The 23444-nt window shown below is 43.2% G+C and overlaps 1 protein-coding gene and 1 long non-coding RNA gene across 2 annotated transcripts in view; both read right to left on the bottom strand.

Annotated features, from left to right (window-relative positions):
• The window catches only part of LOC148026879 (putative inactive purple acid phosphatase 27), a 117138-nt gene extending 102038 nt beyond the window's left edge, over nucleotides 1-15100 (bottom strand). The window contains exon 1 of the mRNA XM_087690352.1: nucleotides 14971-15100. Coding sequence (XP_087546478.1) covers nucleotides 14971-14980 — 10 coding nt within the window. The 5' untranslated portion in view covers nucleotides 14981-15100. The remainder of the gene's footprint in view (nucleotides 1-14970) is intronic.
• On the bottom strand, nucleotides 14985-16156 carry LOC148026878 (uncharacterized). The gene is made up of 4 exons (XR_015692912.1): nucleotides 15726-16156; nucleotides 15350-15563; nucleotides 15241-15256; nucleotides 14985-15123 (listed from the first exon to the last, which is right to left on the bottom strand). It is a non-coding gene; the product is annotated as an uncharacterized LOC148026878 (long non-coding RNA).
• Nucleotides 16157-23444: the final 7288 nt, after the last annotated feature.

Genomic DNA, 23444 nt, shown 5'->3' with positions numbered 1-23444 from the left:
TTGGGCAAGTGAACAATTTTACCACGAGCGACACTATCCAAGTGGCACCTATTGCATGAGCATTCTTCCGCATGTAGCTTTCTATACATCCCATTGTGCAAAGTACCATTGGACGAATAGTTGTTTCTACCAGCGGATTACACCAACATCCTTCTTCACATGATACTTCATCACCTTTCTCTCATAATCGCAATCCTCGAGTGGATAGGTAAGCTTGTACTATTTTGTCATGTGTTGGGTATACCATCCCTACTCCCGTCGTCTGAGTCGTCGTTACTTAATCGGCCACCACCCATAAAATGAACTTTCAACTCAACTACAAAAAAGAAAAAAGACCAACAAACGAAAAACAAAAGTTCAATGTGGTTTCATTCGCCTTTGTAGGTCTTGGTAGGCCACTGCGCAGCCAAGCACTCGTTGTCCGATGCCCTATCTTCTCTGGGGTGACTACTTGGACTCTCTTGGTAAGTTAACCATCGTCTCTATAGTCTCGGTAGGCCACTAGGCAACAAACGTACACCCTTTGTGTCCGATGCCCTGGTTGCTTTGGAGTGAGATGCCTTGGGGTAAACATTGCAGGCCTTCTCTTCTCGGCTTAGTTTTGGGCCTAAGAGGGGAGTGTTGGGCTAAAACATGCTTTATAGCTTCTTAACATCTTTAAACAACCCCCTAAACACACTTAATTAATGAGAAATGCAAAATCGGTGTACGCTTTGAGAGAGTTTCACTGGTTCCCCAAAACCCTAATATTTTGGGACACCCTTCAACATCTATAAATAGATAGGCTGCCCACCATTCAGCCTCATCCCTTTTGTGCATGTTCTCACTCCTCTTGTGCAGATTTCACCCAATAGCCTTCATCCACGTGGTGGTTCTCCATTTGAGTTTGGTCCATCTGCCATCACCAACCCACAAATTGCCTCCTCCTGCCTGCATTTGGCACTCCATCAGCTAGGCAACACGTGGTGGGTCTCCCTTTGCATCAAGCGTCAATGTGCAACCTCTATTTCGCCCTTTTCTCCACCAAGCGGCAGCTGGCGACCATCTCCATCCTCCTCACAGCCCTCCTACAATTGTGTTTGCAGCTTTCTGCTGCCACCCACTACTTTAGGCATCATCCCTGCTATCGCCTAAGTCTTCTGACCCTCTATTGATTAGCACTTGGTGTTTTCCTCATCTTCTGCACTCCGATTGGTAGTCACAACACTTGGGATCCATCTCTAGTGGACCTCACTCTCCGATACTCCATTGTTGTGCCCTTGGGCATTCTATGCACTCTTACATTCATTTACAGCCTTCATTCACTTCAGAGTTTCTTCTCTCTCAGTTTGTCTCTGTGTTTGAGTTTTGAGTTTTGTGTTTTGCGTTTAGGGCTTGAGTTTTGCTTGTCACTGTCAGAGTCTTTGTATTTGTATCATGGTTGTACATGCTGTGTTTCCTCATTGCAAACCCTAGCATATCTTCACAGATGCATCTTACATGCACGAACACACAATCTGCACAGCTTAAAAAGAGAAACAAGCAAGCTTTGGCATTTAGCTAATCCCATAAAACTACCGAGTCTAAGGTCACTCCAATACGGGGATCCACAATAGGTCACAATATAGGGACGTCAACAAGATCCCAAAGGTCATAGGTATCACAAATGCATTTGACTTTCCATGACCATAGAGGGTAATTTGTCCTATCTAGCTTCTCAAATGTGGGTAGAGACGGTAGGACAAGCACCTACACAGAGGGTGCCAAACTTACCAATCGGGGACTGGTAGCCTCAGAGAATGTGAAGGGAGAGAATAATAGGATGATGGTTAATCTTCACGGTCCTTATCCACACAATCCCCCCAATCATACGTGTCAGCCCTAGATGTCCTTCAAGAATGCGTGCAAGAAAACACAAGAAAAGAGATGTTGCACTAGGTGTTCTCTGCTGCGTGTTCAGGGTCTGTCAGTCTGCTGTTCAGTAAAAAGATTATGTCAGCACTGTAGACGGGGAGTATTCAATGTGAAAGAGGTACTCAATGCTCGGCAGGAGAGGCAGCTCTGCAAAACGCAAATATACGGGGTTTTGCTGCAGTAAATGCAGCCCCTTAGACCACAAAAAGCTTGATGCCCGGCTGAAGATCTTGTCACTCAAGTCACATAGGTGCTCCCAGATACAAACACAGTAAGAACAGATGTCTGTCCAACCGTAAGTCAGGCTGGCCAGTCTGTATGGAGCTGCCCAAGTTAGAAAACCTGCTGCCTGATAAGGATGAGAACCGGCCCACCCAAATCCCAGATCAAAGAGGGCTGCCTGCTGATGCTGAATGTGCCACCCAGCTCAGGGAGTACAGCCTGTCTGCAAAACACAGGCAGATCTGAACCTATGTATCCTGCACTAAACGTAGGTCTGCTGTAAAGGAAACAGTCACCAAGTAAGGACTGAATGTGAGAGGTAGGACAGATCGAGGCTCAGCTGAGAGTACAGTTGACAATGTAGAGTGTGAGAGCACGACACCCAATGCAATAATCTGAAGTGTAAGGTGCAAGTACAAAATACAACCCTTAAACCTTAGGGCTGTAAGAGGGTGTTCACACCCGAAGAGTGTGAAACATGATAAGTGCCATTAGCGTGGCTCATGCAACAGGCAGCAGTCAACGGTTTTTTAAAAAGGAAATACCTTATTTTTCTCTCCTTCATCAGGCATTCACATGCCAAGGCACACAATAAAGTCCTCCTCAACGAATTTGGGGCTTTTCTAGGATTTGGGGACTTTAATGCAGAAGTGGACATTCTGACTCAGAATTGCAAAATCAATGCACAATTGCCTGTGAAATTTTGGGGTTTTTAACATTTCGGTGAAATTTCTTTAATTTTAGAGAAATTTGTGCACACCGGACCCGAAAAAATTGGGGATTTTGCAAGGTTTCATGGAATTTATGCAAGCATTGCTTGGTATATGCAATAATTATCCTCTTAAAATTTGGGGCTTTTGACCCAAATTGTCAAACTTGTGCTCGGAAATGCTTTTGGAGCAGAAATTACAGTGAAAATTTGGGGATTTCACGTGTAACTATTGGCTTGCTCTCTAATTGTGTCAGAAATTGCTTAAGGAGTGCAGCAAACGACATTTTTTAATTCTGAAAATTCATTTGCAGATCTGAAAATTTCTGCAATCTTGGGATTTTCATTGTTGGTTGGTACTCTTATGCATTGTGGTCACCTATGTCATATTTGGGCTTGCCTTTGGTGATTGGTTAGTCAATTTGGGGCTGCAAATTATGGCTGGAATCAATGACAGCAGTAATCTTTTGCATATTAAGAAGCTTGAGGGTGCCTATAATTTTGCAATTTGGCAGAAACAATGCTATAATGTCTTGGTACAGAAGAAACATGTAAAGCCCATCAAAACAAAGGGAATCAAACCAGCAGACATGGAACAAGACGAGTGGGATGACTTGGACGAACTTGCTCGCTCTACCATTGAGCTCTCAATGTCAGACAACTTGCTCTTCAGCATTGAGAAGTTAAATTCAACATATGCAATGTGGCAAAGGCTTGAAGAATTGTATGCTCAGAAAAGTGCAGCCAGTAAGGTTTATTGGCTGAAAAAACTGATGGACATTCGCATGAAAGAGGGTACAGCCATGTCTGTACATTTGAATGAGTTTAACTCAATTTTCAGTCGGCTGATTGCTTTGGATTTTCATATCGATGAAGAGTTCAAAGCTACCTTCTTGCTATGCACCCAATGTGAAAGTTGGGATTCTTTCAAGACAGCTTTCAGTAATTCGAATGCTCAGCTGTTATACTCTGATATGGAGAGTTCTTTGCTGATGGAAGAACTCAATAGGCAGAATAACTCAGCAAACAAGTCTTCAAATTCCTTACACACTAGAGGCAGATTTCAGCATAAAAGCAGTTCTGAAAACAGAGCACGTAGCATATCTCGTGGAAAGAATGTGGAGTGCCATCATTGTGGCAAAAAGGGGCACTACAAAAGGGATTGCTTTCCGCTAAAGAAAGAGAAGGGAAAAAACAAAAACAATGAAGCCAACAAGGCTGAAAACAAGAACAGTCACTCTGTCAAAAAGAGCAATGTAAAAATAGAAGAGGTTAATGTAGTCACTCATGATAATGACAGTGATGGTTGTACTTCTAGCTTATTCTTGGATACACATGCATCGATTGCATATTCTAAGGATGACATTCACACTTCGATACTTGATTCAGGTGTGTCCTCTCATGTCACACCACATCATGAGTGGTTCTCTGACTACAATGGTGTTATACATGGTGTTGTTCACTTGGGGGATAAGTATGCATGTAAAATTGCAGGTATTGGCAGTGTGAAACTGAAATTTCAGCATGGCTCCATGTTTATTTTGCTTAATGTGAGACGTGTACCTCAGCTCAAGAAGAGCTTGATCAACATAGGGGAACTAAATGATGAAGGCTATCACACCATCTTTGGGAATAGCAAATGGAAAATAAGTAAGGGCTCCCACATTGTTGCCAAGGGATCCAAAAGTGATACTCTATATCCTTTGCATGTACCTAGTATGCGTGACCCTGTTGTCGCCATAACTGAACAGCCAAGTATTTCTTTGTGGCATAGCCGGTTGGGACACATGAGTCAATCTCGAATGAAAGTGCTCTCTTGTTTGGGTTATTTATTGTGTTTGAGATATGCTAATTTTGAACAGTGTGATCATTGTATTTATGGTAAACATGCTCAAACGTCACAAAAAAAATCTCTCCCCCTAAATTCTTCACCCTTAGAGTTAGTACATTCAGATGTATGTCAAATGCCAGGGTTATCTTTAGGGGGGAAGAAGTATTTTATTACCTTTGTTGATTATGCCACACGCAAAGTTTGGGTCTATCCAATCCGTCGTAAAGACGAGGCCTTGGATAAATTTTAAAAATTACTAGCACTTGCTGAAAATCAGACCAGCAAGACATTAAAATGCCTTCGCTCTAACAATGGTGGGGAATATGTGTCCAAAGCCTTTCAAGACTTTTGTGACAGCAAAGGGATTAAGAGGAAGCTTGTCCAAATAATCCACCCCAAAAATTGTTGCAAAGCGTATGAATCGGACCATTCAAGACAAGGCCTGTACAATGCTGTCAGATGCTGCTTTACCCCATGGTTTTTGGGCAGACGCTGTTATGACTGCCGTACACTTGATTAATCCGTCACCAAACAAGTCTTTAGGAGGGGGGGGGGGGGGGGGGGGGGGGGGGGTTCCCCAAGAAGTGTGGTCGGGCAAGCCACCTTCGTATGCACACTTGAAAGTGTTTGGCTGCGAGGCATTTGTGCACATACACAACGAAGAACGCAACAAACTTGAGCCAAAGTCCTGTAAATGTATTTTCCTAGGATATGGTGATGAAGGTGAAATGGGGTATACATTATGGGATCCCGAGGACAGAAAAGTAGTACCCAGCAATGATGTCATCTTCCAGGAAGATCGCATGTACAAACAGCTCGATAGAACTGAGGAGGTCGGAAGGGTTGTATTCCGGGAGGATGTACCAATAGGACAACAAAGAATGCCCCTTCGACAACAGCAAATACCTGCTGAAAATGTCCCTGAAAATGCAGGGAATGATGCTGTAAATGGTCAGCAAGATCTTGCCCATAATGTCCCACAAATTCAGCAAGAACATGTGCACCTGGAACAACCTGAACCAGTTATACAGCAAGCTGTACCTGCAAAACAGCAAGCTGTTAATGCAGATTTACAAGCTGAAGAGCCAACAAATATTGACCACTGGGTCCGTAGGTCGACCAGAGTGCCAAAAGAGCCAAATAGATTTGTTCCTAGAGTAAACTATGTGGCTGATTATGTCATGTTAAGAGATTGTGGTGAACCGTCATGCTTCCAGGAAGCAATGGACAGACAGGATGGTAAGAAATGGCAAAAAGCAATGCTATCAGAGATAGAATCTCTTATGAAGAATGGCACTTGGGATTTGGTACTTTTTCCAAAAGGACAAAAAGTGCTACCCTGCAAATGGGTTTACAAAATGAAAGTCACTTCTAGTTCTTTGCCCAGGTACAAGGCACGCTTGGTTCCTAAATGGTACAAGCAAGAACATGGAATTGATTTTGATGAAATCTTTTCTCATGTAGTCAAAATGACTACTTTGTGAACCATCTTAGGCTTGGTTGCATATGAGGACATGGAACTCATACACATGGATGTAAAAATCGCCTTCTTACATGGTGGTCTGCATGAGAAAATCTATATGCAACAGCTTGATGGTTTTGTTGCAAAGGGAAAAGAGCATATGGTATGTAAACTCAACAAAAGTTTATATGGACTGAAGCAGGCACCACGCGAATGGTATCACAAATTTGATACATTCATACAATCTCAGGGATTTCATCGTTCTCAAGTTGCTCACTACTTATATACCAAGAAGGGAATAGATGGAAAACTTGTTCTCTTGGTATTGACGTGGATGACATGCTAATTGCACGTAAGCATGTTCATGCCTTGGACTCCTTGAAGCAGAGTCTACACAATAGATTTGATATGAAAGATCTTGGTGAGGCAAATCACATTCTTGGCATGCATATACTCAGAGACAGATCAAAGGATCTTCTTTATCTGTCACAGCAGGAGTATATTACCAAATTTTTGCAATGTTTCAATATGGAGGGGAGGAAAGCTATCAGTGTACCATTGCCTCCATATGTGAAACTTAGTGCAGACAACAGCCCTACATCAAATGATGGTAAGTTAAAATGGCCAAGATACCTTATGCTACAGCTATTGGTAGCTTGATGTATGCTATGGTTGCTACACGTCTTGACATTGCATTTGCGGTGCAAGTAGTTAGCAAATACATGGCATATCCTGGCAAAAAGCATTGGGAAGTAGTGAAGGGTATCATGAGATACCTTAAGGCCACAAAGGATTTGTGTATTTGCTTTGATAAGGAGAAGTTATCTGTTGTTGATTTCACCGATGCAGACTATGCTGGCCATCCTGACTGCAGGAAGTCTACTTCAGGATATGTGTTTATGTTCACAGGAGGAGCAATCTCCTGGATATCTAGGCTACAAAAGTGTGTTGCACTATCTACTACAGAGGCAGAATATGTGGCTGCCACAGAGACATGCAAAGAGGCTTTATGGCTTTCACGTCTAGTGAGAGAGCTTGGGATTACAGAGGCTCCTATCCTCCACTGTGACAGGCAAAGTGCTATCATGCTAGCACGGAATCCTATCTTTCATGCAAAGACAAAGCACATATAGGTGAAGTATCACTTCATCAAGGATGTACGTGACAGCAAAGGCATTGAGCTTGTCAAGGTACATACAGATGATAATCTTGCAAACCTTCTTACGAAAGGTCTACCAGCCGAGTGGTTTGCTCATTGCCGCCATATGATGGGGATTAGATAGTATATGTGTCTTTCAGCTTTACACATACATAGACTTAGCTGATTCTTTCCTCTACCCTCACGCGTGTTGCCTTTAGGTGGGAGGTTGTTAGGAATAAAGAATCACCGTGCCTTTTATTGTATTCAGGTGTGAAAGCACCCTTACACTTTGTACTTTATATATTCAAAACCTAAAATGTGGTACACTAGTCATTGTACCGAATACTCACTGTGTTGTGCTCACTCTCTCACTCTTTTGCTCTCGACTCTCCGCATCTGCACTCTCAACTCAGCTCGCGCATAGACTCGTCTACAACAAATGCCTCTAGCATCATAAATGAACCGAATGCCCAAGTAATAGTGCAAAGGCCCCAAATCTAACATCTCAAAAGTTTGCTACAAATTTTGTTTGAATGCTGAAATCTGATTAGCATGTATCTCTATAAGCAAAAGATCATCAGCATACAAACATGACCAACAAGGATCCCCCCTCTTTACATATGTAAAGGATATACTCTGATGAGCTGTTTATGAACCCTTGGCTGAGTAAAAAAGCATCAATCTTTGTATACCAAGCTCGGAGAGCTTACTTCAAACATTGTTTTATGATAAATTTTGGTTGGAAATGGTTAGGAATGATTTTATTTGATTGCCAATGCTCTAATTTATAAGCAATGTTGAAGAAATCAAGAAAAATAGGTCATATAATAATTGTATGCTAAACACGCAAAACCCGCAACTATGTGGTTTGAGGAAAATTATGTGTTTTTGGGGGTTTGTCCTGCATATATTCTTCCTATGGATTAAAACATGATAAGAAAATCATTCTCAGTAAGATCAATCACTCTAAACCAGTAAATCAATAATTATCTATAAATAAATAGATGAAATAAATAAAAAATGATTAAAATAGATTTTTCACATCCGAAAAAAAAAATTAAAAAAAGATATACATTTGTGAATGTATAATAGAGCTAAAGCATGAGTTTTAGCCTCATTTCAGTCCTATCTCTATGTTAAAGTGGGTTTTTATTGCTTTCGTAACAGAAAAATACATTAAAAATACATCTTAAACCTACCACCGAATGCATAACTTTAAACGGTAGGGAGAAGGGGGTTGTTGAGTGCTTAAAATATGTTGAATTCTGATGTTTTATGATGCATTGCATGTAGGATACTTACAAACCAAGTGTTCAAATTCCTCAACTGCAAAACCAATGGGCTGCTTTACATACATTGCTTCTTGAAGTTCCCCATGTAAGCATGTAGTCTTTATATCAAGCTGGTGCACAGTCCATCCATAATGGGCAGCCAAAGCAACCATAGACCTAGCCTTGCCTTATATTTGTCAATGGATCCATCTGCATTCCTTTTCAGCTTATAGACCCACTTTGTACCAATGGCTTTCTTCCCAACAAGCAAAGATACTAAATCCCATGTTTGATTCTCTATGGTGGAATCAAACTCAGCTTGCATTGCTGCCATCCAATGCACACTATGTTATGAATCCTCAAAACATTCAAGCTCCTCATCATCAAACGTATCTATTGCCATAACAAACTCCATGGTATGTCCAACAGCATGCATACAAGCTTGCCTTCTGGTACGACCAACAATAGGAGCATCCAAATGAGTGACATTCTTTAATGCCTTGGTAGGGCACCTATTCAAGACATGGCAAGCACACATAACTGCTTCCATCCAAAAACTATGTGGCAAGCTCTTTGCTTTCAGCATACATCTAGCCATCTCCATGAGTCACCGATTCTTCCTCTCTGCAACCCCATTCTGTTGTGGAGTATAAGCAATAGTGTACTGATGAATAATGCCCTTCTACTTCAAAAAGGAATTCAGCATAGAGGACATGTATTCCCCCCCTCGGTCTGAACGAAGAGTCTTTACCTTGCAGCAAATTGATTTTCGACAAGTGCTACAAAAGCCAAAAATACATCATAAACTTCTGACTTTTTCACCCAGTAGAAACGAGTGAAGTCATCAATGAAAGTGACAAAATAGTAACAGCCACCTAATGACTTTGTCTACATATGGCCACATACATCTTAGTGCACAATCTGCAATCTGGCAATTGCTCTAAAGGCAACATCACGGGGAAACGAATAACAATGCATTTTTCCCAAAATACATCTCTCGTATATATGCTCAGGAGGTCTCTCTAAGAGAGGTGAGCCATGAAGCATCTATGTACGCTACATAAGCATCAAGCTACCATAGTTTACATGCCCCATGCGAGCATGCCATAACTCCGCCTGTGACATAGCAGGAGTAAAAGTGGATGCTAGATAGACCGACTGATCAACTGAAAAAGCATCCAACTCATATAACCCATGACATAGAGTGCCACTCAAAACCAAAGTCATGTGTTTCTTATCTCTCACCATATATCTCTCATCATCAAAGGTAACCTACAAACCACACCTGGCCAAAGAAGAAATAGGTAACAAATTCTTCTTTATGCCTAGCACAAACAAGGCATCCTACAAGCGGAGAATAGAGCCATCAATGGCTGTCAACACAATCTCCCCAATTCCTCCAAGAGGGTGTAATGCATTGTTGGCACACTGTACAGACTTGCCAACCGAGGCTACAATAACAGAAGCAAATAAATCTCTGCGAGATATGATGTGCCTAGAAGCACCATTGTCTAAAAACCATGTACTCGCATCCTCCGTAGAGCTAAATGCTCTATCAACCCAAGAAGAATCATAACTACATGTGTAAAAACAATAATCCGTGTCTGCAATAAAGAACACGGACTCAGTAGCAATAGAAGGTACATTAGAAACAAACATCCCTAACTCTTTTTTCTCCTTGGCTATGCGCTTTCTACATTCAGTAATGTAGTGTCCTAACTTTTTGCAACAGTGGCACTTACCCTTCTTGGCTTGCGTTCCCCCCATTTCTTGTTGCCCTGTGAAGTGCCTGAAGTCCCAAAGCTTTGCGGAGCATTTTTAGCCTGGCTGCCCTTTCCCTTCTACCTTGCCATAAAAGCCTGCTCAGAGGCTATAACATCCACACAACTGTTCTTTCATATCTGCTCTTCCACTATGAGAAAACTGACCAACTGAAGGAAAGTAAGTGGCTGTGGGGAAATCCTCATGGTGAGGTTCAAGGCTATATGAAAGGCCAAGTATGAGGGCGGCAAAAAATTCAAGGTAGTAGATATCAACTGTGCATCTGAGTAATACTCATCTATATTCATAAGCTGCTCACGCAAGTCCTGAATTATATTTAGATGATCATGCATAAAATCACCATTACCCATCTTCACACTCTCAAGCTCTTTCTTCAAGAAAGAGATGTGTGTCTCATTCCTTCCAGCGAACATATGCTCTAAGGTCACTTCTCATGAAGAAGCTACAGACCAAATGTGAGGGATGATAGACCGCTGAATTACCAATGTAATCAGCGACAAAGCCTGTACATCCCATGTATCCCATGCATTTTTGTTGTTGATCTCTCAGGAAGCGGCTGAGCTAGAGCGAGCTGAACAAGATTAAGTTGCCTCCACATCCTCCTAGAGGAGTAGCAGGAGCCACAACTCCATGCCTAATTTCGTCACCACTGACATCCCAAAGATTCTTCGCAATTAACACATTCTTCATCATGAAGGACCAGAGATAATAGTTGTTACCATCCAACCTATCCTCCTTGGATACATATGTAAATACATCACCTCCCTGATTTGCCATGATAAATGTCACTGATCAGAGAGTAAAAGAGCAATCCTCAAGCTGGACCAACCTAGAAATCTCAGAACTTCCAAAAATTACAGCAAGTACTTTGCTGTAGTTAGCAAAGTTAATCACTCGGTCAAAACTGTCTTAAATGCACGCTGTCCAAGGTGCAATAAGTACTCAGCAGAACTGAAAATGCAAATGCCCCAAAATTTCTTGTCCCAATATGCACAAAATCACTCTATTTCAGATTGTCATAGATGTACATTTGCCAATCACTGAGCTGACTGCAAAAGCCCCAAATGTTTGGCCCAAAAAATGCACAAAATCTCTACATAATTGTGTCCCACACATGTGCTGGAACTGAGATTGCTTGCCCATGCAACAAGCCCCTTCCAGAGTAATAAATTTGAATAAAAAATTTTCTTTTTACCCTGATTTTCAAAGTCGACCTCGACTGTCGGGCAACTCCTGGCTGACTTGGCGAGTTGGCTGGTGGAGCAAAGCGGACTGGAGCAGACGGGCTGCATTGTCAGCAGCACACTAAGCGGGTGTGAGGCAAGCGGCAGGTCGAACCAGCTGCGCAAGAGCTGGCAGCACCTAAGGCGCAGCTGGCGCAGTTAATGGGCAGCAGTGGCTGTTCTCTGGTGGTATCAACAATGCAAGCGGCAGGGACAGGAGGCGTCAGCATTGGCACTAAAGGCAGCGGCGCAGAGCTGGAGCACAAGACCAGGTGCTGGTGGCATATAGCTAGAGCAAGCTGCTCAGCTATGACGGGCTCTGCAGTCGTCACAGAGGCAGACAGGGCAGATGAGGCACTACAGCTAGCGGCCTGCTAGTGGCGATGGAGCTGCTAACAATGGCAGAGGAACTGGAGACAATGGCCGAGAGGTCAATTGAGCTGAGGCTCAGCTCTAATACCAAATGTGAGAGGAAGGATGAATCAAAGCTCAGCTGAGAGTACAGTTGACAGTGTAGAGTGTGAGAGCACGACACCCAATGCAATAATCTAAAGTGTAAGGTGCAAGTACAAAGTACAACCCTTTAACCTTAGAGTTGTAAGAGCGTGTTCACACCTGAAGAGTGTGAAACACGATAAGTGCCTAAAACTGTGTAATATAGGCACATAAAATAAAAGAAATAAATCTGGGGGAAAAAACCTCTCGTACGAAGAGTAAAAAGTGCCCCAATGTCCTATTGAGGATCAACGACACTTTGTGAGCATAGGCGTGAGTCGAACCCAACACTGAACACACAGATCAGCACTGGAGAGGACTCCTCTTGATCAAAATGGAGTTTGGAGAGATTGAAAAGAGGTGGCCCAGCACCTGTTGACAGAAAACACAAGGTCTGATACACGCCGAGGATGGCACCCGGTCGCTGGAAATTCGGACAAATCACTCCTCTTCTCAGAATCTGACTCCCACGTGTGGCTCTGATACCATGTGCAGTGTGCAGTGGAAAGGAAAGCCAACACAGAGAGAAAGAGACTGAATGAACGCAGGAGAGAAGGAACAAACTTACTGAAATGGCTGAAAGTTACAAGGCTGCAACTGACAGCCTCAACACTCAGCTCTGAGCATCAATGTGGGCACTAGATGGTAGCAAGGGGATGAGAGAGAATGACAAGGGATGGCTGAATGATCACAATGAGTGCGATGAATGAATGAGAGGGCAAGCCACCTATAAATAGGCAAATTGGGGCCACAACTAGTAATCAAGTGGCCAGGCTCATACTGTGGGCGACCAAGACAGCCGACAATGCCCGAAAATGCACTAATGTACCTTCCATTCTCCATCTAAAGTGCCTAAAGCACATAGTATGACAAACAAAGACAATGTCAGAGCTCCTAATGTGCTCATCTGAATCAGACTGAGGCTTATAGGCAGGAGATGACAATACAAGATGCACGCTTGCTAATAGACCTGATGTGTGATGAAGTATGTGTGGGTGTGGCTACTAACTGCTTGGTCCAACCATTGGTCTGGCATGTGGACCCTTATGCAAGACAAAATTCTGTATGACAGCATCAACTTCACCTACCAATCTTCAGATCCTCGCTTCATCACCCAAGTGACAAGTTGGCTTTTGTATCAACTAGTAAGATACTAGTCTCCAAAAAATGCACAACTCAACAGAGGGGAGAATCCAAAGACCTAATGATCCTCCTGCTCATATATTAAAGCAGTTTGTGCAAAGTAAAAAAGCTGCCAACAGCGTACTCATGCTGCACCATCAGCTCAGATGAAACCAGACACATTCTTGTACACTTCAAGTCCCCAGAATAATCCTGCTGTCTTATCAAGGACAGGTCCTTGATCAGCCATGATCAGTTCACCAGCAATACTATGCACAATCCACAAATCTCATCACTGAATTGGCTGCCCAAACCAGACCAGTGGCTTTGAACTCAAAACATCTGGCAGAATAAATCTCATTCATCAAGTCTGAATTCGCTGTGTGCTCCAGCTGATTCCAAACTCAGCTCCACATGCCTTCCAATAACAACACCCCCAACCCACCCTCTGCTCCCTGAAGTTAAGAGACCATCACATGTGAGAAGTCAACTAGCTTTGTACAAGAGTGAGCTCTTGACAAGGGACTGCTACCTAAATGCATTTAGCCTCCACTTTCAACATGTCACACAAGCTCTTCATACAAGACTGGCATGGTGAAGAAGAAACCTTAAGTACTGCTGTTGTGAAGAAGAAGAAATGAAAATTTTGGAATTCTCCAGACTCAAACTCCCCACCAACATCATGGTAAAGCTAGGGAATCAAATGAAAGCCCTTTTCCCTGATGTGTGATGAAGTATAGGTGGGAGTGGCCACTAAGTGCTTGGTGCAACAATTGGTCTGGGATGTGAGCTCTTACACATAAAACAAAATTTTGGGTAAAATTTTGTGTGATAGCTTCAACTTCATCTATCAATCTTCAGCACTCCACTTCTTCACCCAGTTGCTGATTTGTCTCTTACATCAACCGTAAGATACTCATCTCCAAAAAATGCACAACAAAAGAGAGAAGAGACAGGTTTTAAGCCGTACTCACATAAATACGCATGTGTGCATAACTAGTCATGTCCCTTGAACCCTGTACATGCATTAAAATAAGACAAAGACAGTCACAGCTCTCAGTGTTTCCCATAATCTCACATTAATTAACCTCATTAATTAGCATGACAAGAGTCAAAGCCACATGATCCTCTGCTCATATATCACAGCAGTAATAACATGTAAAGTCAAAAGGCTGCCAACAGCATATTCATGCTATTCCATCAGCCCATAATGCAATCTTACACACTCTGGCACTCCGAATCCACAGAATACTCCTGCTGTCCTATCAAGATAGCTCCTTGATCAGCCATGATCAGCCCACTAACAATCACATTCAAAATCCACAAACCTTAATCCTCAATCTTGTGTAATCCGACACTGAACCCACCTAGAACCTCCAAAGACAAAGTGCAGTCACGATGTGGATCTGATGGTTGGCACAAAAGTGGATTGACCCTTTGTAGGGGTCCTGTTTACTATCCAACCAGCCTGCCTGCCTTTTATGTGGCAAGTGACCAATTTTACTAATTGCAACATTAACATGTGCATATGGTTGTATGGTCAGTTTGTTTCAAATTGATGGCATTGCACTCATGGGCTTAACCCTAGCTGAACGAAATATTCCACAACCTTTGAATTTGTCTTTGCTGTACAAGACTGCCAAGAGGCACCAATGACTTGGATAGGTCCTTCAACAAAAGGTCTATGTCTATCACCTCTCAGAAGGAAGAAATCACCAGAGTGTTTACAATGGCAGCGTCAAGGAATGCTTCCTTCAAGAGGCTATTGCCCTCTTTCATAAGTTCTTGGAATTTCTTGACATTACTTGGGATGCATTACCTGGTGCCATGGTGGACTGGGAAGGCAAGAAGTGTGCGAGTTTTGGAGGACATTACTAAGTTGCAAAGAGCATTAGTAATGTATGGAACGCAGTCATTCATTTCATCCACTCTCTCATAGCCACTTAGAACCAGAACCAAGGGAACTCTAGATCTGCAGGATGAAAACAAAAATCTTTCAACAAGCTTTTTGTGCAATGATACAATGTTCTCTTGTGCATTTAAAGGGAAAATTGGTATCATAGTGTCCTTTCTTCGTAGAACCCCTTACTTTTGTCCAGTGGATTCTGCAGGGACAGATAGTTATGAGACTTCCATTACATATGACTTGCATGCCTTGTGTTAGTGAACTAGAGTAAAGGTTTTGAGCAAACACATACCACACTTGTCCGTACATACAGCATCTCTATCCAAAGTTCTTTCCAATCACCTTCCCTTTTAACAAGATAGACACACAGACACAAACACCTTGTCTTTGGAAACTTGACTGAAAATTTGCTTCTCAAAAGCACCATGCCTACACTTACCTTGATTAGAGAAGTGCATAAAAATGGAGCTGCGTAGGATGAATTTGTCTCAACACAAAGTCATTCGCTGCACAACAAGAGCACAAATCAAAACATTATCACATATTTTATGTGATGGCAGGCAATTTTTTGCAATTGGGAAAAACCGAATTTTGGACCAAGTGTCTGCCAATAACACAAGCATGCACTGCTACTGCTTATTTGAATCACTGCTTGACTTAAGAAATACCTTAACAACTTGATGTTGTAGAAGGACAAAAACACTATAGAACACATGGCTGCTGTTTCTGCAGATACAAACAACAGATTCTGCTACAAAAGACAGAAGACTTCAAATTGTAAACAGATTTCTTGCCACAAACAGATTATACTGACAAACTTTTAGAAAGCTGCAAGAAGTTATCTTCAAAAATGCGGGCTGAGAGCTCATTAGGCTCAAGTATGAGCAACCTCAGCAGGCGGCACTCCAGACTGAACAGGCACTTGCCATGGGGTTACCTTCCAAGCACATGATACAGTGATGACCTGTCACCCCCATATGACTCCAAGTCGATTGTACAACCTAATGCTAAGGCTTCCTCCGGCGAAGTATGATGGTAAGGTTGATCCCCTGAACGAACTTCTATTTTGTATCAGTTAAGTACTTAATTTCTTTCACATTCACACACAGATAGGGAAAAAGTTTCATCAGTTGCATGCCATCTTACTAGTAAATACAGCATGTGTCTGATGGCAACATTACCTCAGCAATCAAACTGACCTAGACATAGGCAGTCTCAGTTAGGCTTGTTGCAAGTCCCTTAGAGCTAGGTTCACTCCACCACAATACCTTGCTCAGTTGGAGGATGATTTCACCATTAAGCAAGGCCCTCTTCCAATTATTCAATTTAGTAACAAGTTCCTCATAATAGCTACCAAATTAGGTAGGCAGGATGATGAGGCAAAGGAAGATGGTAATGTTGAACACCCTGAAGTTACTTTATATTTGTATCGATGAGTCTCACATCCATACATGGATAGGACAAGAGTTTTATTAGTTGCATGTCATCTTATTGGTGCAGCATGTGTGTGATGGTAACATTGCCTTAGCAATCATAAAGACCTACACACAAGCCTAGTCACATAGTTGATCAACATCCCTTAGAAATAGGTTCATTCCACCACAATATCTTACTTAGTTGGCAGATTATCTCACACTTAAGAAGGCTCTCTTCCAACTATTCAAGTTAGTAACAAAGTCCCCACAATGACTACTCAGCTAGTCAAGCAGGATGATGAGACCTTGACAGTATGTCTATGTGTCTTGACCACCAAATTCAATGGGATGTGTACCCTTGAAACCCAAGATGTATCAAATGTTGAACGAAGTCATGAAGTGCATTGTACTACACTAATTCCTATTTTGGAATCCATTTACAGCCCCAAAAAAGCTTTATTTGTATCATTTATTGGCACCTAGATGCAACCCAAGAGAGTCAAGGCACCACCATAGACAATTCAATGTCTCATGCCAACAAATAAGGCATGGGCATTGATCACTATACACATCTCACTTTCATTCTTCATCAGTTCCTTCTCCCCTCACCACTATCCATTGCTGTCATACTTTCACAAGAATGTGAATTTTTTATGCTTTGCTAAGCATTTGATTAATTATTAATCAAATGTGAAAATGTGAGAAGCACGTGTTATGCAAGTCAATTAAGCCACAATGGCAGGCTAAGGATCCCGAGATGTTAGTGGGTGTCAAAGGCAAAAGTTGTCATAAGTTATACTAGACAAATATTGGTGGTGCCTGGTGTCACTTTTGGTCTAGGGGATTTAATTGACCGATAATTGTCAATGGTGGCACTACGAACCAGGCATTGATTAATAATCCTCATTCAAGGGTCAATCAATGCACAAGACCACTTGGGAGTCAAAATGGCCTAACTAATTTAATTGTGGATGGGCACATTAGATTTTTTGGGCAGGGACAAAGGTTGAAACTAATTTTTTGAATTATTAATGCTGAATTTTAACTGAATGGCTAAAAAGAACTAATTAGTGTAGGCCATCTCATAGGCTACGCGTTGATGCCCTTTGATCCATGATCCGAGCTCCCTAGGCATTTAAAGTACCATTAAATGTAGTTGTTGCCCCTAGTGTCCTACGCACTATCTGACACTAGGGTTAGGATTTCCTATGGTGGTTAATGCATTTGAGTTTCATTTTTATTATAAAAAGACACTTTGTGCCTCATTAGCATATAAGTGTGACATTTTTCATTGTGATTGCCTTCGGCATCGTATTCTCTCTCACTCATTAATACATTGCCTCTCATTTTGCGATTGAGTTATTGTGCATCAATTAATTCGTTCATTATCTTTCATTCTCTATCAAGTAATCGTGCAATTACTTCACACCTAGGCCAACATTGGTATCAATGCCACTTACCATTGCCATTGAGTGCCACACCTTAGCTGGCTGCCGCCCAAAGCCACTACCATCACCAACTTCTATAACTTCAACAAGTGGCAATCGACAATTGGATGCCCAAGGCTCCACCCTTCAATCTCCAGTCGGTTGGTGGAGTAGCTGATTTGCTTGGCGCTATTGGTCACGAACCCACACTCTGCCCCACACGCAACCTATAGACCTGCCACCAGGGATCCACCACCTACAAGTAGTTGATTTGAAGTTACAGAGGACTTGCCAACCTGCGAACTCATCACCCCAACCTATTGTGTTGCCCAACTAAGCATCAACCTGCAGGCGTGTACACCGCCGCCAAGTGTCACCTACGGGCATGTACACCGCCTCCCTCGCTTCATGCATCTTCACAACACTACCATTCTAGTCACCAAGTTGTCGAGTCGACAAGTCACCACCTTCACCCTACTTGTCCCTCGACCAATCCCCCTCTACCGTCTTCATCGTCACCTCCTTCATGCTGTCCCCCTTCGCACTCGCCGCCCTTGTCACAGCAACTTGCCAGCACAAATGTGGTGACTTGCACACTACCTCTCGAGTGTCGCCCTCGTCATCATACTTGTTGCATCCTTGCCAACCAACTGGCCACATCATCGCATCGTTGCAGCCACATGTCTCCTTTCAACCAACAAGCTCTTGTCTTTTTTTTCAATCAAAGGATTCAAAAATCTACAAAAACAAATTATTTTTTTTTTAAAGATCAGCAAGCCCTTATTCTTGCTCACTACCCTTCTGGAGGACAACTTGGGTCAAATTTGGGGCTTTCCTTAAAATCCACCCAATCCGTGAGGAAGGCCCTCTATGGCCTTAAGCAAACTCCCTATGCTTGGAATGAGAAGATTGACTTGTTCCTCCAAGAGAGATTGGGGTATTGTCCGCCCCACAACTTTATGTGCACACCTCGGGTGGAGGTCATGTGATGTTTGTCCTTTATGTGGACGATTCGATTGTGACAAGTGATCGTGCCCAGATGGTCGAGCAGACAAAGGCAGCACTTCATGACAAGTTCGAGATGATGGATATGGGACTTATTCACTTCTTTCTAGGTCATGAGATCTATTAGACTCCGTGGGGAATCTCTCTCCCAACAGCGGTATGTGCAGGAGCTCTTCACTATGTATGAGATAGAGGGATGCAAGTCTTAACTACATATGAGATAGAGGGATGCAAGTCTATTATGACCCCTATGGATCCAAACTGTAAGGCCACAATCCATTCCAATTCTCCTTTGGCAAATGTATCCATTATAGGCAGTTGGTTAGATCCTTAATATGGCTTCTCAACACTCATGTTGACTTATGTTATGTTGTAGGTGTGCTGGCCGAGTTCATGAGTGAACCCAAGATGGTGCATTGGCACGCTGCTCAGAGGATTTTGCGGTTCCTTCGGGGGACCCCCAATATCAAGATCTATTATCCAACAGGTACAAGTGATGCAAGCTTGGTACTTACAGGTTGGAGTGATTCACATTGGGCTAGCGATGTGGATCATTGGAGATCCACAACAAGTTATTGCTTTACATTGGATGCAGGTGTTGTTTCCTAGAGTAGCAAGAAGCAACCCATAGTTGCCCTATCTTCGACTAAGGCAGAGTATCTGGCGGCATCTTCTACTACATGTGAGATAGTGTGGCTTCACAGGTTATTGGAGGAGCTTAATTGCCCACAAATAGGTCCTACTATTCTTCAGTGCGACAATGAGAGTTGCATTGCCTTGGTCCGGAACCCTTCATGCTAGGGCGAAGCATATCAAGATTTAATACCATTTCATTCGAGAGAAGCTCCTAGATGAGACTATTGATATGGTATACTTCAATTCAAGACAAAGGACAACCTTGCCAACCTGTTTAAAAGGCGCTTCCATAGGCTTTACTTCAGCATCATCCCAAATCCCTCAGCATCATGCCCCCTCCAAGATCTAAGAGGGGGTGTTAGAGATTGTCATCCCCTTGACAGGCATTCCTGAGAGATAGACTATGTATATATGCATTTCTTGTCACTCGGGCATTTGATTAGTTGTGCGTGTTGTGGTTGGGTGACACGTGGCAATTCTATACAGTCCGTACAGTTTGCAGGTATGCCATGTGGCAGCGCTCGATAGGTTGCACATGTGATGTCACGTCAATAGTGCAGTCGAACAGTACAATCAACTGCATTAAATGTAGCCAACAACATATTTTTACCATTTCTTTTCAGGCTATTTATTGCCTGCCTTCAGCACACAGTCATATACATTCTCTGATCGCAGCGTTGCAGATTTCTAATTGTGGAGACTGCTGCACATACTTCGAGGTTCAAGGTGGAGACATACACAAACATATACTACACCCGTGTGCATATCTGCTTCCTTATTCAACATTCTTCATTGCCGATTTTCTGTGTGTTCCACTGTCTCTTTCTCTCTCTCTATTCACTCTATCTCTCAATCTTGGTCATACGCATTGTTGCCTCCGTACGATGTATGATACTATCCGTACAGTACCATACATTACATATCCGTACGAATTCATACATGATTTTGGACCTGTTTGGGCCACCTGGTCTGTACATCTTGGATCCCGCATCCCGTGTTTCCTGCACCCCCACCTTTACTCTTGCACATTCCACCTACCTGTGTGGCACTTTTTGGGGGGGTGGGAAGCCTTGGATATCTCATCCCACCCCCCTTTCCAGCCATGCACTCCCCCCACCCGCCCCCCATCCCTCTTTGGATTCCTTCTACCTAGCAACCCTCTCTTTGAACGTTGACCCCTCTTTGATTGTTTGAACTTTGACCCTTCTCTCATCTACAAAAGGTGCTCCTCTCCTCCATGCTTCCACACCAATTCAGCAAGCACTTACCATTCTCATCTTCCACTCTTGAATCTTGATTCTTGAATGGACTTGTGATTTGTCATTCTCGAATCTCACCTCCCATCCCCTCTTTCCTGCACCCTATCGAAACATTTGCCATTCTCAAATCTCATCTCCCATCCCCTCTATCCCGCACCCTATCAAAGCATTTGCCATTCTCATATGAGATCTCCCATCCCCTCTCTCTCACTCTTGCTCTTTCAACTTTACCCCAACCCTCGGGTCTCTCGAGTCTCCCTCCCTTTCAACTTTCAAGACTCAAGTTTCAAGAGTCGAGACTCAAGCATCTCTCTCTCTCTCTCTCTCTCTCTCTCTCTCTCTCTCTCTCTCTCTCTCTCTCTTTTCGTAAAAGGTAATTGTATTAATTACGAAAAAATACAAGATTACTTGATTACAAGATACATGACGACAATCTAAGCCATCATGTGAAGAGGTTCTAAGTACTACAAGTTACAATGTCATGGCAAAGACGCGGAGGAAATTGCCATATGCCATGGACGTAAGTCCTCCCTAGAGCGCAAATCAGAATGGTGGAGAAGAGCTAACTGCCAATACAATAGGCCCTTAAGCCTCGCAATATGCCGCTGAACATTATAGGCGGAGTCAAAAAGAAAAGCATTCCGAATGGTCCAATTATGCCAACAGCCCCAATATTGAAGAAAGTGATACATGAGCTTCATATGTGGCTGTGCCGAAGTGGGGTATTTGGGCTGGCCAAAAACCCAATCAAAGGGACGCAGGGTGAAACCCACCACCCCTTGCCAAACAGCCGACAAAAATAACCAGACTTTCTTAGCGATGGGGCAAGAAATAAATTGGTGGCGGGCGGATTCCACAATAGTGGTGCAAAAGAAATAGGTGCCATTGGAGATTCGTCGCTTGGAAAGAGCTGAAGCAAGCAAAAGACCACCAATCATCACTCTCCAAAGAAAGACTTTATATTTAAAGGGTGTCTTGTTCAACCAGCCCTCCATCACAGTTGCCCTCCACCATCCGGGATTTATGCAATCCCCATAAAGCATTCGCTTTAGTAACTAGCCATTGATGATCTTTAATCAGAAGATGATACACTTGGTTAGCAGAAGCTTTGCTTAAATTCAGCCGGCCTTGTAGGTCCCAATCCTGCCAGGGATGATCCGAAGCAAGGGCAGGAAAGGGTTGTTTGCTTTGGAGCACCCTCAAAAGCTGTTCCCATAAAGGCCTATATCCACGAGGGATCTTGAAAAGCCTCCTAGCTGTACGAAACGATATAAGCACATTGCGACTGGCAAGGGTGGCGTCTACAACCGAAGACAAGCCCAAACGTGCCATCCGGTTGAATTGTGGTCTAAGCTCATGTTTACCTTCCCATGAAAGTAAACGCGAGACTGCCAGTAATTCCAATTGAAAAGAGTTAGTAGCTAAGCGATCCTCCATTGGATGCCACTGAGCCTTCTGGAGGACGTGTTTCCAGGAACATACCAAATGAGTAAGGAGCGATGAAGAAGAAATGGAGAACCGCGAATCAGCATTAAGAACATGCCACCAAGAACTCTGGATTTGGGTATTGCCATGTAGAAGCCCATGGCCCTCAAGGAATTAATGGGCTATATCGACCCACGGATGATGATCTGGGCACATGGCGCGGAAAAGAGACCAATGGAGTGCCTGCATGTGAGTTTGGGCATCTAAAATAGCTCCGCCACCCATGCGTTTGGGGGTGCACGCATACGACCACAAGATCCAGGAAATACCTGCATGCAATGAGTCCTTCTTCCATAGCATGAAGCGAATAGACTGAGTAAGAGCATTCAGAGTCGTAGTAGTCCAGGGCAACAATGGCAAGAAATATGTGAGCATTGGCAACATAATTGTCTGGGCTACTTTGAGGCGAACATGGAAGGGCCAGGCTTAAGACTTCCAATACATAAACTTAGCCACCATTTTCTGAGAAATCCACTGCAGAAGCTGCTTTGGGGGAACATCAACACCCAAAGGGTACCCAAGATGCCTGACAATGGAGCCACGAGGAACAACCAGACCCTGCCAGTCCAAGGACTGCAAATCCGACTCCGTGCAGCTTAGAATGGCTGATTTGAGCGCATTGATACGAAGGCCGAACGCCTGACCAAAGAGACCCCAAACATCCAATGCTTTTCGAAGGTTATCCTTGTCCGCACGCAAAATCATAAAGGTATCATTCACCAGGGATTGGCTAATGAAGTGTTGTCCTGTAGGAAGCGACAGTCCGGCCAACTGAGAAGAGGCTGCCATCTCAGATAACATGGAAAGAAGTGGATGTGTCGCAAGGGCAAAGAATAGAGGGCTCAAAGGGCACCCCTGTCTAACAGAACGGGCAAGGACAAATGGCTCAGTAACACCTCTGTTCAGCATGACTCGTGAAGACGCCGCAGCGCTAATGGTGTAGATTATACGAGACATCCGAGCACCAAAGCCCATAGTAGACATAAGTTCAGCACAACGAAAGACCAGTCCAGATAGTTAAAAGCCTTTTCCAGGTCCAGTTGAATCAGTACTACCTCCTGATTAGAATGCCTTGCATAATCAATTGCCAGTTGAGCATTCAATACATTGTGCAGAATATTTCGGCCCTTAATGAAACCATACTGGAGAGGGTGCACAAG

The sequence above is a fragment of the Lygodium microphyllum genome, chromosome 13 (assembly GCF_053477565.2).
Source record: "Lygodium microphyllum isolate KBCC chromosome 13, Lygodium_microphyllum_v1.1.10, whole genome shotgun sequence".
Lineage (NCBI taxonomy): Eukaryota > Viridiplantae > Streptophyta > Polypodiopsida > Schizaeales > Lygodiaceae > Lygodium > Lygodium microphyllum.
Note: the sequence above shows the minus strand (reverse complement) of the source record. Positions and strands in the feature narration are given on the sequence as shown.